This window comes from Megascapheus bottae, chromosome 11 (genome assembly GCF_031878675.1).
Source record: "Megascapheus bottae isolate mThoBot1 chromosome 11, mThoBot2.hap1, whole genome shotgun sequence".
In the NCBI taxonomy this organism is placed as follows: domain Eukaryota; kingdom Metazoa; phylum Chordata; class Mammalia; order Rodentia; family Geomyidae; genus Megascapheus; species Megascapheus bottae.
The window spans coordinates 43,818,406-43,831,687 of record NC_143519.1 but is presented as its reverse complement, the minus strand read 5'-3'; the positions used below and the strand labels follow the sequence as shown (position 1 = coordinate 43,831,687).

At 40.4% G+C, this 13,282-nt stretch overlaps 1 protein-coding gene across 4 annotated transcripts in view; it reads right to left on the bottom strand.

The window, feature by feature from the left end:
* Window positions 1-12,824, bottom strand: part of Rb1 (RB transcriptional corepressor 1) — a 138,643-nt gene extending 125,819 nt beyond the window's left edge. Inside the window, exons 1-2 of one of the 4 annotated variants that reach the window (XM_090342142.1) lie at window positions 12,579-12,824; window positions 8,649-8,775 (exon numbers count right to left, since the gene is read on the bottom strand). In XM_090342142.1, the coding sequence (XP_090198268.1) occupies window positions 8,649-8,775; window positions 12,579-12,712 (261 nt within the window). In that variant the 5' untranslated portion in view covers window positions 12,713-12,824. Of the gene's footprint in view, window positions 1-8,648; window positions 8,776-11,779; window positions 11,801-12,578 lie in introns of those variants that run through there. The other 3 variants (XM_090342139.1, XM_090342140.1, XM_090342141.1) reach the window with 3 other exon arrangements.
* Between the last annotated feature and the right edge of the window lie 458 nt (window positions 12,825-13,282).

The window sequence follows — 13,282 nt, the reverse complement described above, 5'->3', positions numbered from 1 at the left end:
CAAAAAAATACATGGTTTGTAGCTAAAGTATAACTGAGAAAAAACTATAACATTAAATGTTTATATGTGAAAACCAAATGGTCAATTTAGTGAAATACGCTTCTACCTTCAAAAACTGGAAAATATTAAAAAAAAAAAACCAAGCAGAAAAAAGAGAGTAAGTGCAAGCCTAGTAAAAAAAACAACTAAACTGAAAACAGAAAACAAAAGGGTTTTTTTGTTGTTATTTTTGTATTTTTTAGAGAGAGTTTAAAGGCAGAGAGAAAAGGCAAAGCGCAGAAGATTTTTAGGACACTGACACTATAATGATATATATGTATATTTACATAAATATGTAATTATACATTTGTAAAGATCCACATAATATATACCAATCATAACGAAAAAGCCAAGAAACGAATAATGAAATTAACGCAAGACAATATACACTAGATAATGACAGATAGTGATGCCTAAAAGACAGGAATTATAAAATATGACTCAAACAAATAACTAGCTTGCTGAGAAAAGATTACAGGCAGCAGTGCAAGGAAGAAACCACCAAGAACAACACTGGCCTTCATGAACTGTTTTGACATATTAGGGGTCCAAGGACGTTACTACATTTTGAAAATGGTTTGTCTCCTCTGAAAGCACCTTGAAATTTGATTATCATTGTAGTAATGTTAGAGTGGGGTCTATAAGAGGTGATTAGGATAATTAAAAGAGATTAATGTCATTCTCATAGCACTGGATTAATTCTCAAGGGAATTTTTACTTGATGGAACTAGATTAGTTACCACAAGAGCTGGATATAAAATGGGACTATTCTTTAGTTCTTTTTATCTTTTTCTTTTTCTTCTGCATGCTCCTGCTTGTCCTTCTGCTTTTTCACCATTTTAAGAACATGAGACACTCACCAGATGTAAATCTTGGACCTCTAGTTTCCAGAACCATGAGCCAAAATAAATCTCTCCAGACATACTTCAAGTTATTGCGTTTTGCTTTACTGCAGTTCACAGATAATTTTCATAATTCAAAGATTTGCAGCAACCTTACATAGCACAAACCTATTGGCAACATTTTTCCAACAGCTTGTGATCACTTCATTTTTATTTTTCTTTTGTTTTAAAGGGATTTTTTTTTCCAGTCCTGGGGAAGAAACTCAGAGCTTTGCCACTTGAGCCACTGCACCACTCTGTGCTTTTTTTCTATGTATGTGGTACCAAGGAATGGAACCCGGTGCTAGGCAAGCACTCTACCAGTAGGCCAAACTCCTGGCCCTTAAAGGGTATTTTTGTTGTTGCTGTTTCGGAAGAGAGTCTTGTTCTGCATCTTCAAATTTGGGATTTTTCTCACTTCTAAATCCCAAGTCCTGAGATTACAGGCATGTTCTGCCACACCAAGTTTCACTTCATGTTTCTTCGTCATATCTTGATAATTCTCACAATACTTCATATTTCCTCCACAGTTACTCTATTATAATTATCTGCTATCAATGGCCTTTGATGGTACTATTATAACAGTTCTATGGAGCCATGAACCACACCCACATATGACAATTTAACTGATCAATATAGGTGTTCTGGTTCCCTGAACACACAATATTGACATTAGACAAGCTAATAACCTATAATGGCCTCTAAGTACTCAAAGCAAAAAGAAGAGGTATACATCTATCACATATAATCTCAAAGCTAAACATGAAGCTTAGTAAGGAAGGCATGTCAAAAGCCAAAGTAAATTTTAAGTTAAGCTTCTTGTGTCTATTAGCCAAACTGTGAGTGAGAAGAAAATGAAACAGAAAATGTTGATTATTGCTGATACAGAGACAATTTGAATGGCTAGAGAGAACAAACAAGAAACATTTTCTAAGACCAGAGCCTAATCTAAGGCAAGGTCCTAACTCTTCAATCTTATGAAGGCTGAAAGAAATGAGAAAGCTGCAGGAGAAACTAGTGAAGACAGCAGAGGTTGAATCATAAGGTTTAATGAAGCTGACTCCACAAGATGAAAGTTTGTGAAGCAGCAAGTGAGGATGTAGAAGCTTCAGCAAGTTATCCAGAAGATCAAGTTAAGATCACTGATGAAAAGACCACATGAAACAGATTTCCAGTGTAGATGAAACAGACATGCTGAAAGAAAATGCCACTTAGGACTACTATAGTTAAATGGAAGTCAATGCCCAACTTCAAAGAATAGGCAGACTCTCTTGTTAGAGGCTTACACAGTGACTACACTTAAAATTAAAACCAGTGCTCATTTACTATTTTGAAAATCTTAGCCTTTAGGTATTATCCTAAAAACTATACTCTGCATTTGCTCTAAATGGAACAAAGACTAGATGGCAGTGCATCTGTTTACAACTAAGTTTAATGAATATTTCAACCCCACTGTTGAGACCTACTATTTGGAATAAAAAGGAGTTTTCAAAATGTCACTGCTGCCAGGTGCTGGTGGCTCACATCTGTAATCCTAGCTACTCAGGAGGCTAAAATCTGAGGGTCACAGTTGAAAGTTAGTCCAGGAAGGAAAGTCTATGAGATTCTTATCTCTAATTAACCACCAGAGAACCAGGCATGGAGCTGTACCTGAAAAGTGGTAGCGCACTAGCTATGAGTAAAAATGGTCAGGAACAGTGCCCAATGACTGACCAAAAAAAAAGTCACTGCTTACTGAAAAGCCTTGGTCACTCAAGACCACTGATGGAAATATGCAACATTATCACTGTGTTTACATACTTCTGATACAAAATCCATTCAACAGCCCATAGCTCAAAGAATAATTCAGACTTTCAGGTCCCTTAAAAATGTATTTTTTAAGGCTATAGTTGCTCTTATGGATCTCAGCAATAAAATCTGAAAACTTTCTGGAAAGGGCTTACCTTTTTAGAGGCAATCAAGAATATCTGCGACTTACAGGAGACAAAAGCTTATACTGACAAAAGTTTAGAAGAAGCTGATTCTAACCCTATTGATGACTCTGATCTGTTGAAGACTTCAGTAGAGGAAGTAACGTAGATGTGGTAGAATAGCCAGAGAGCTACAATTTGAAATGTAACCTAAACATGTGAATGAGCTATTGCAATCTCATGATAAAACATTAATGGATGAGAAGTGACTTTTTTTGATAAAAATATGGTATTACAAAATGAAATCTATTTTTGGTAAGGAGGCTATAAAAATCGCTGAAATGACTACACAGTTCTATTGGTGATAAAATGCAATCAAACAGCATTGTACACATTTCATGAAAGGAAATCAACCTTTACAGTAAATCAATAGTTTTATTTAAGAAATTACCACCATGGGCTGGGATGTGGCCCAGTGGAAAAGTGCTTGCCTAGCAAATACAACATCACAGTTTTGATCCCAAAAAAGAAAAGACAAAATGCAGCTCAAAACAAAACAAAACAAAAAAGAAAGAGCGAGAAAGAAAGAAAAAGAAAAAAAGAAATCGCCACGGTCAGCCTTCAGCACTCACTACAAGAGCAGTCAGTACCCATTAGCACTGAGGCAAGACTTGACACAAGCAGATTACAACTTGCAGGTCAGGTGATTATTAGCTGTTTTTTTTTTAGTTATGAAGTATTTTTTAAAGTAGTAATACAAATGGATAAAGTATTTTTAAATTAAGGTATGCACTTTTTATTAGACACAATGTTATTACAAAGTTAACAGATTACAATACAGTATAAACAACTTTTATATGCACCAGGAAACCAAAACAAAAATCACAAGTAAACTCGCTTTATTACAATATCTACTTTATTGTGGCCTGAAACCAAATTTGCAATATTTCTAAGGTGTGTGGATACATACAGACCCATGATAAACTTTGTTTCACTTAAAGGAAACACTTAACTTCCTAATTGCCAGATCTCTACTCCCACTATTGGGGTCATTATTAAGTAAAATAAGGGTTCTTTGAATACATGCATCATGAGAGGCAATCTGATACCCAGATAAGTGACTAAAAGGAAGTAGCATATACTGCATAAATATGCTAGACAAAGGCGGAGTAGGACACTGAGACGGTTCATCACACTACTCAAAACAACAAGTAATTTAAAACTTAGGAATTTTTTATTTCTGGGATTTTCCATTTAGCATGTTTGGACTACAGTTAACCACAGGTAACTGAAACTATGAAAAACAAAACTTCAGATAAGGCAGGACTAAGGCACAATTACAGTTTTTCAAGGCCTTTTTCATTGTCACATTACCATTCAAGATACAGAAAGAAAACCAAAGTTCTCACAACAGATTTACTTGAAGTAACAATAAAAACAGCATTCCAAATCTGTCCTTCCTTCTTTCTTGTCTCTCACTCTCTTCTGTGCCAATCCTGGGGGTTGAGCTCAGAGCCTGAGCTATCCCTGAGCTTTTAGCTCAAGGTTAGCACTCTACCACTTAAGCCACAGTTCTACTTCTGACTTTTCTGGTAGCTAACTGGAGATTAGTCTCACAGACATTTCTGCCCAGGCTGGCTTCGAACCACAATCTTCAGATAACAGCCCCATTAGTAGCTAGGATGACAGTTGTGAGCCACTAGCACCAGATCCTAGTCCACTTCTTTAAGAAAACTAACTTATTCCCTTATTAGAAAAACATGGCCAAATCTAATTTTTTTTTTGTAGGTCTCAGGACTGGAACTCTGGCCTGGGTGCTGTCTCTGAGCTCTTCAGCTCAAGGCTAGTGCTCTACTACTTGAGCTACGGTGCCATTTCCAGTTTTCTGGTGATTAATTGGAGATAAGAGTCTCACAGACTTTCATGCCCAGGCTAGTTTTGAACCGTGATCCTCAAATCTCAGTCTCCTGTGTAGCTAGGATTTCAGGCAAGAGCCACTAGCGTCAGGTCCAAATCTAATTTTATAATAGTAATCACACATTTGTACATTAAAGGTTCATCTTTAAAAACAACTTTTTTTTTTTTTTTTTTTTTGCCAGTTGGGGTTTAGACTCAGGGCCTGAGCACTGTCCTTGGGCTTTCTCAAGGCTAGAGCTCTACTACTTGAGCCTCAGCACCACTTCTGGCTTTTTTTCTTTGTATGTGGTACCGAGGAATTGAACCTGGGTCTTCATGCATGCTAGGCAAGCACTCTACCAGTAGGCCAAACTCCTGGCCCAGAACTTTAATTTTAAAAAGAATACATGTTTTCATGTACATATAAGCAACTTTTCTGACTTTGAAGAACTGCAAAAGATTTTAACAAAAGTATTGCAACAAAATCACTATACATTCATTTTAAAACTCAACCATTTAGATACAAGGGATATAGCTCAGTAGTAGAATGCTTACCTGGTATGTCAAAGTCCTAAGTTAAATCCCCAGCAACATGCACACACAGAAGCACATTTTAAACTGGTTGTTTTTTTTTGGGGGGGGGGCTAGACTTACTAGGTAGGTGCTCTACCACTTGAGCCATACCTCACAGCTTTAAAACTAATTATTAAATTCTCCTAAAAGAAAAAATTATAATAGTAATAATTTTACCAGACTAGGTTTATTTGTTTTTGTTCTTTCTTGCTCACATCTGGCACACTTCCACTTGAGCCATGTCTCCTGTTCATTGTTTTTGTTGTTGATTATTTTAAGGATGAAGTTTCATGGACTTTTCTGATGGCGGACTTCAAATTGATATCCTCCAGGTCTCAGCCTTCTGAGTAGCTAAGATTATAGGCATGAGACATGAGCACCCATTTGAACCAGTAAAGTGAAATTATCTGTTTACATGACCTAACTATTACTCATTGCCATTTATAAGTGCTTTATATGAATGAATCTATTTAATCTACACAATGATTTCAAGATCTAGAAGTTATTATTAACCTCTTTTGGAATTAATAAATAGCAGAGCTGAAACCAGAGTCAGTTCAGCCTGAATCCAATCTTAAATCTGTTTTCTATTCCAATAAACATCTTCTACTTTCAATTCCCCTTAATTACTATATGTCTCTTCTTCTGAAGACAGACAACCATGACAAGATGACCTGCACAGGTACCAGGCTCATTCTAACACTGGATTTGCTTAACTGAACGCACTGTACCATATGCTCCCTTAAAAACTATTGTGTGAATAGAAATTAAATTCTCAGGCCAACTGTCAAAAGTTTAACTATCATTTAAAATAAGATCTCAAAGAAAAGCCTTGTTTAATTATAACAGGATAAAAAGATCTTCATCTTTTATTATGCTCTCCAAAAATGGACCTAAGGTTCAGCTGTCTTTGTCCTGTACACCACCAGGAATAATTATTTCCTGAGCTCTAGTCCTCATCACAAGCTCCACTAGGAAATTAAATTTAAACTATGCCAGTTCTCAGGAAAGGTAGGAACAAAGCTAGGAAGAGAAAAGGGTAAGGTAAGGAAGTAGTCACATTTATTTGTATATGTATCCAATTCTAAAGCTGAAAGGGCTTCTACATTAATACTACTATTGCTATAATTCAGTTTAAGTCTGAACAATGATGAATATTTCATTACCATATAGACTTAATAGATTTGGAATTCAACACACTTATAAACTGAAAACTATATTTATTCATTTATTAGTAGCTACCTCTTCTAATTTTTCTGAATATTTACAGCTTAATTACTTAGAGAAAGAATTTTGGGGAAGCCATGGCTCCTTTTAAATGTGTATGCATAAAAAACATTTTATCCATAAAGTGGTCAAGTCAGTAAAAATAGGTATTTTGGGGTGATAATAGTCATTCATTCAAAATATTTACAGAATCTTCTCATTTTAAGCAAGAAATCTAAGACTATGTCCAGATCATTGGAACCTGTTTTTCCCTAATTGCACAGTTTTAAAATGATTTTAACAGATTTCTTTAAAAATGGGCTACACATAGACTTAGTTTGCTGTGTTGATCTGATCAGTAAAACCAAACAGACATATAAGTAGTAATATGTATATTTACACTGTACACAGTATTCTTATACAGTGATGAGAAATAATTTCATTCAAAATATTAGCCTGAAGTGCAATTTAGCAATAATCCCCAAATCGCAAGTGTGTTTGTAGCTTATAAATCAGTAATTCAACTTGCAAGAATTTATTCTAAAATATCAGAGATCCATTAATTAATTTAGTAGGTCAGAAAAGATTTTATGTTAGGCACTGTTTTTATTATCTAGAATTTTCATTTTGACATTATATCCGAGGCATCCTACTCTAGTTAACTTGTCTGTACTCAGTATCTTCATCGGTGAAAGGTTTCTACATTTTGCATGGAAAAGATTTTATATCTCATATCTCAATGGGTTGTTAAAATGACTAATCTGTAAAGTTCTTACATTCAATAAGTGCTTTGTATATAAACATATAAAATAGTAATTATTTTCTGCAATTATCATATATACATGCAAATAAAAATTTGAAGAAATATATCAAAATATTATCAAAGATCTTGAATCCTAGCAAACTAATTCTGAGAAAATCACGAAATCTGTGCAATGATTACATATTAGAAGACATAAAAAAGTACTTTATAAAGCCAAGCATGGTGGTTCATACCTATAATCCCAGTTACTCAGAAGGAAGTGATCAGTTCAAGACCAGCCTAGGCAAAAAGTTAGCAAGACATTCACTTGAACCAACAAATTGAGTATGATGGTACATGTCTGTAATCCTTGCTTTATGGGAAGAATAAGCAGGAGGATTGTTTCAGGCTGGTCCTGACTTAGTAAAACAGACACTATCTTACAAAAAACAACTAAAGGATAAAAGGGCTAGGGGACTGGCTCAAGTGGTATAGCGCCTGACTAGCAAGTGCAAAACATTGATTTTAAACTCTAGTACTGCCAAAAAATTAAAAATTAAATATATGTGATTATATTATATATAATGCATTATATATTTTTTTATATTTTTTATTGTAATTAATAAAAGGGTTACATGATATTTGCCAGATAGAAGGTGCATTAATTCACATATATTGATACCCTTTCACATGTCTTGGTCCCCATTACCCTCCCCTCCACCTCCCCCAAGATATATTTTAAAGTTCTTATATAATAATGAAGCATTTGTGAATAAAATATGGTATCTAAGATTTGTTTTAAAATATTTTGGCCAGGAGTTTGGCCTAGTGGTAGAGTGCTTGCCTAGCATACACGAAGACCCAGGTTCAATTCCTCAGTACCACATAAATAGAAAAAAAGCCAGAAGTGGTGCTGAGACTCAAATGGTAGAGCTTTAGCCTTGAGAAAGCCCAAGGACAGTGCTCAGGCCCTAAGCTCAAGCCCAGGACTGACCAAAAAAAAAATTTAGAGGTTTGTGTATGAAAATTTTCTTTAAAGAACATCTTTAGGGGCCAGGAAAATGGACTAGTGGTAGAGTGCCTACCTAGCATGCATGAAGCCCTGGGTTCAATTCCTTGGTACCACATACACAGAAAAGGCCAGAAGCAGTATAGTGGCTCAAGCAGTAGAGTTAGCCTTGTGAAAGCCCAAGGACAGTGCCCAGGTCCTGAGTTCAAGACCCAGGACTGCCCCCCCCCAAAAATTTTAGTATTAGAGAAGTAAGTTACTTCTGGGTAATGAAATTATTACTACATTTTATTTTTTCTTTATATTTTTCTGTTTCCTCAATTTTCTACAGTGATTTGTAACTATTTTTAAAGGCAGAAAAAAATTCAAAAAACTTTTAAGAAAATCCTTACCAATACTCCATCCACAGATGAAACTTTCTCCCAAGTTAACCAAGCTCTTTCTCTGACATGATCTGGTATCTTTAATTTCTGACATAATGCAGTAAAATCAGGTTCTTCCGTTTCTTCAAACTGAAGCCTACCAAATGAAAATAGTCATATAATAGGCACACACTTACAAGTCAAACTGATTTAGTGAACATTTGTTTCAAAGGTTTGTACATCATAACACTATTCTAAAAGGGAACATGACTAAGCACTTTAGGGTCTTAACTTAAAAAAAATAACACTTAGAATGTAAACGTATGTTTATCTTTTTCATGATTTTCCAAAATAAGTATACCACATGGTAAAAACATTTACTAACATGATAAACCAAATATACTCCAGAGCAGCAAAACAGCTGTGTAAAGGAAAGTATTATAGCTCATGCCCTTGGGAAAATAGGATAGCAATAAGAAAATAAAAGCCCGTGTATGATATTACAGTGAATCAAATGCCAAAGACTTCGCTAAACTGTGGCCTATACTTATCAATGTTTCATACAATGGCTACCTTCCAGTACTTCTTACATGATGGTTAAGCTGACATAAATTACTCTATCACTTATTCCTGCCCTTTCTCTTTGACCTTTCTTAAACATAAGTCATCCAGTAAGTTCTTATTGCCTAATTCCTTTTCATTAATACCTACAGTATAGTATAGTATAATTTAATACCTATAATATAGTATAATGTAAGGAATACCTTAATTTTGAGTATTCACTGTGACCCTGTACAAGGTACCTTAGACACATGGTTTCACTGAGTCCTCACATCAGCCCTATTTGCCAAGTGCTCCCATCCTTGTTTTATACGTCTCTACAAAATCAAAGAAGTTAAAGCACTCATCTGAGTCACAAGTAAGAAGTAACCATGAAAGGACCCCAACAGTTTAACTCTATAAAACAAACCTTGACCACATTCTAGCCTGCCAACAATTCTTTCAAAGTTTCATTTACTTTTGATCATTTCAGTCATGATCGTGGCATGCTGCTCCTAGTCACAGTTTCACTTTCAACTACATCACGTAGGTCAAAGATAGTTCAACAGAAATACCAACTCTCAAAGTAGAAATGAATGCTGTCACTGCATCCCAAAAGCAAGCTTGTTCCCAACTTCAGACTGCCAAATGGTGGTTCTACCCTTATCAAGTAGAGTCCTATACCACAGAACCTTTCAGTCAACAGTACAGTATGGAGCAGTAGTCCTAAAGATTATAAAGACGCTGAAAATTCTTACCACTTAGGGACATTTAAGCCATCATAATGTAATTATTCTCTTAGTTTTTGGTAACACAATGCACTACAAGTCATACAAAAAATATACATGTAATTGTGTACAGTACATAATACTTGAAAAACAAATCATATTGGTTTATACTACATTATAGTCTTATTAAAACCATTTCTTAAAAAAGTGGTGTAATATAAAAGTCTGTGTTAAGCCGGCAGCAGCTTTACAAATCTGGTATTCCCCACTCTCCTGACTGCAGCTAGAAGCCACATCAAGTGTTTGACCTATAGATCAAGCTATGTTTAAGTGAATTCTATGATGTTTACACAAAATTCACCTGACACAGTTCTCAGAATATGAGCACAGATCCCTGTTAAGCACACATGGCTTTAATCTACAAAAGTTTACTCTCTGCACTACTGAAAATTTTCATGGGTATGGATAACAAAGAATAGGCTATATTTGTATGACTTTGACTTACAGGAGAATGTCTGATAGTTCCTAATACTTGAAAGTAGGTATAATATAATGTGCTGAGGCAGGGGGGAAAATGAAAGATTCAATTTCCTTCTTTCCCTAGGTGATAGCCAAGACATTCAATTTCTACACTTATTCTATAATAACAAGACAGGTCCAAATCTGTGTGGATGGCACAAGACAGTCCATTATGAAGCAGAAGGATGGTGAGCTCTAGGCAAGCCTGGGCTAGAGAGATTCTGTCAAAAGGGGTGTTGATCACTGAGAACAGGAGGCATAAGTGGGGAGGGGCAGAAATTGATCCTATTCACCTGCCAGTAGATCTCTGGTAGCAAAGAAAAACAATAAAATCAACAATGCTCTTTCAATGTTAGGGTGAATTTTTTACATCACAGCTCTTTCCACAGAGAAACTGTGGAAAGTATTATACACATCAGAGTTCAATTTAAAAAAAAAAAATTCTTCTAGATCACCCTCCATCTAGTTTCATTTGTTTACCACTGAGTGGGGTTTTAGATTGAACTATAAAACAATCCATTTAAATATATGAATTTAAACAGCTTTGTAAAAGTCTATTACCAAATTCTTTTCCAGTCTTTTACAATTCGGTCTTAATTCTGTTAAGAGTCTGGGCAGAAGAAAGAAAGGCACTATTCAGTGAGGATAAAATGGGGCCTGGTAACCAGGCATGGTGGCATGGTGGCACAGGCCTGTAATCCCAGCACTTGAGAGAACCAGACAGGAGGATGGTGAGCTCTAGGCATGCCTAGACTAGACTGTTTAAAAAAAAAAAAGAGGAGGAGGGGGGGGGAGGTGAAGAGGGGGGAAGAGAAGGGAGATAGAGACAGAGAGGGGGGGGGTGAGAGGAAGAAAAACCACCAAGAAAGAAAGAGGGGGGAGGGTGGGAGTTGTTGGTAATAAACAAAAACAGGGAGTGGGGGAGCACTGATCTCATTCAGCTGCCTACACATCTGTGGCCTTAAAAGTAAAATCAGTACAATCAACAATACTCTTTCAATTTTATTGAATAGAGTACCACGGTCGAGGAAAAAAAAATGTTGAAATACAGTATCTCTATCATGTTCTACTGCATCCACACGGACTTGTTTAAGTTTAGATTGAGCTTAGTAAGTGGGGAGAAAATAGTCCTGCCAGCAAGAACACCATTGATTCCGTCCCCCACCCCTTCCAAATAAATAAATAAACAAAATCCCAAGAAGAAGGAGACATTTGGGATCTTCGCTGGCTCACAGGCATTAAGTAAAACTTTTAAAAATGGAAGAAATAATGGGGACATGCTGAAGTCGATTAGTCCTACTCAATAAAGAAAAAGTTTTAGAAACTTGCACGCGTTTTGGGTGCGATGTCCCAAGAAACTTTTCGCCCACTTACCAGTCCCTCTCAAGAGCTCTGCTTCGCCAGCACTTTAAATCCCCCAAGGCCCCGCAGGGCGGTGTGAAGGGTACCTCGGGTCCCCCCACCTCCCCCCGCTCCCCGCCACCACCGCGCCGCTCGGCCCGGAACCCTCGCGGGGCCGCCGACTCCCGCAATTCACCAGCCAGGCTTTATAATCATTTCTGTCGGCCTCGGCCAGGACTGGGCAGCCCGGGACGCACCGCGGCTCGCCCAACTGTTGCGTCTGCGGGAGAACCGGAGCGGGTGGAACGAGGAAGGGAGTCTCCAAACCACCCCGCAGTCTTCCACGGCTCCGCGGGAAAAGTCCTTCTCGGGCAGACGCCGGTGCGCGCGGCTCGTCTGCGCCCCGTCGTCGGGGTCGGGGCGGCGGGGGGTGGGGGGGTGCCCGGTTCGCGCGGACCCGGCTGCTCGGCGCCGGCGGACGGCCGTCCGTCCGGAGGAGCAGCCCTGCACCTGTCACTTCGCTCAGGAACCCGAGCCCCACCCGCCCGACACCTGTCAAGCCGGAGCCGGGACCCTGGCGAGAGATGCCCTTCCCCTCCGGCTCGCCAACCCGCAGCGCGGTCCCCCACCTCCCGCCGCCGCTCCCGCCGCGGTGGGGAGCCCGGCGCGACCGCGCCCCGGCGGGGACCCGGTCTCCTCCGCCCCAACCTCACCCCGAGACACACACAGACGCGCTGACAAAGATGCGCCCCCCGCCCCGCCGCCGCCACCGCCGGGGCGCCCGCGCGCCGCACCTCCCGCGCGCCCGGCTCGCCCGCGGGCCCTCGCTCACCTGGCCAGAGGCGAGTCCTCGGGGCCGCTGTCCGGCTCCGGGTCCTCCGCGGGCGGCGGCGGAGGCGGCGGCGGGGGAGGCGCTGGGGGCTCGACGGCGGCGACCGCCGCTCTCCGGGGGTGTTTGGGCGGCATGACGCGCTTCCCCAGGCTGGCGCCGGCGAGCTGAGGAGGCGAGCGGGCGGGCGGGCGCGCGCGCACGGCGGGGCACGCCCCGTCCCCTCCCGAGACTCCCGTTACAAAAATAATGTGGACGTCCCCAGAGACGAACCGGACGCGCCCTCGCCCCCCCCCCCACGCCCGGCAACCGAGCGCCGCGTCCAACCGCGGGAAAACGTCACTTCCGCCCGCGGCGTCACGTCCGCGAGGCTCCCCGGGCCCGCCGGCGTCTTGTTGGGGGGAACCGGGGCGCCGCCGGGTGAGACGCGGGCCCGGACGAGGGCACGCGGGCTGGGCGGGAAGCCGGGGCCTCTCCTTCCCGCCCTTTTCCCTCCTCCCCCGGAAGCCCGTGCTCGCTGCCTGCACCGGCGTTCGCCAGGAACCCTGCGGTCGAGGCCGCTGCGCTGGCGGGGCGGCTTCACCAAGAGTCTTGACAGGTGACCTCGGGACCCCGGTTCTTATCGGTGGGGCTGATCGGGGCCGGCGCGCGCGGTCCGGCCGCCGGGAGCCTGGCGCGCCTCGGGCGGGCACGCCCCTCTCCCTCCT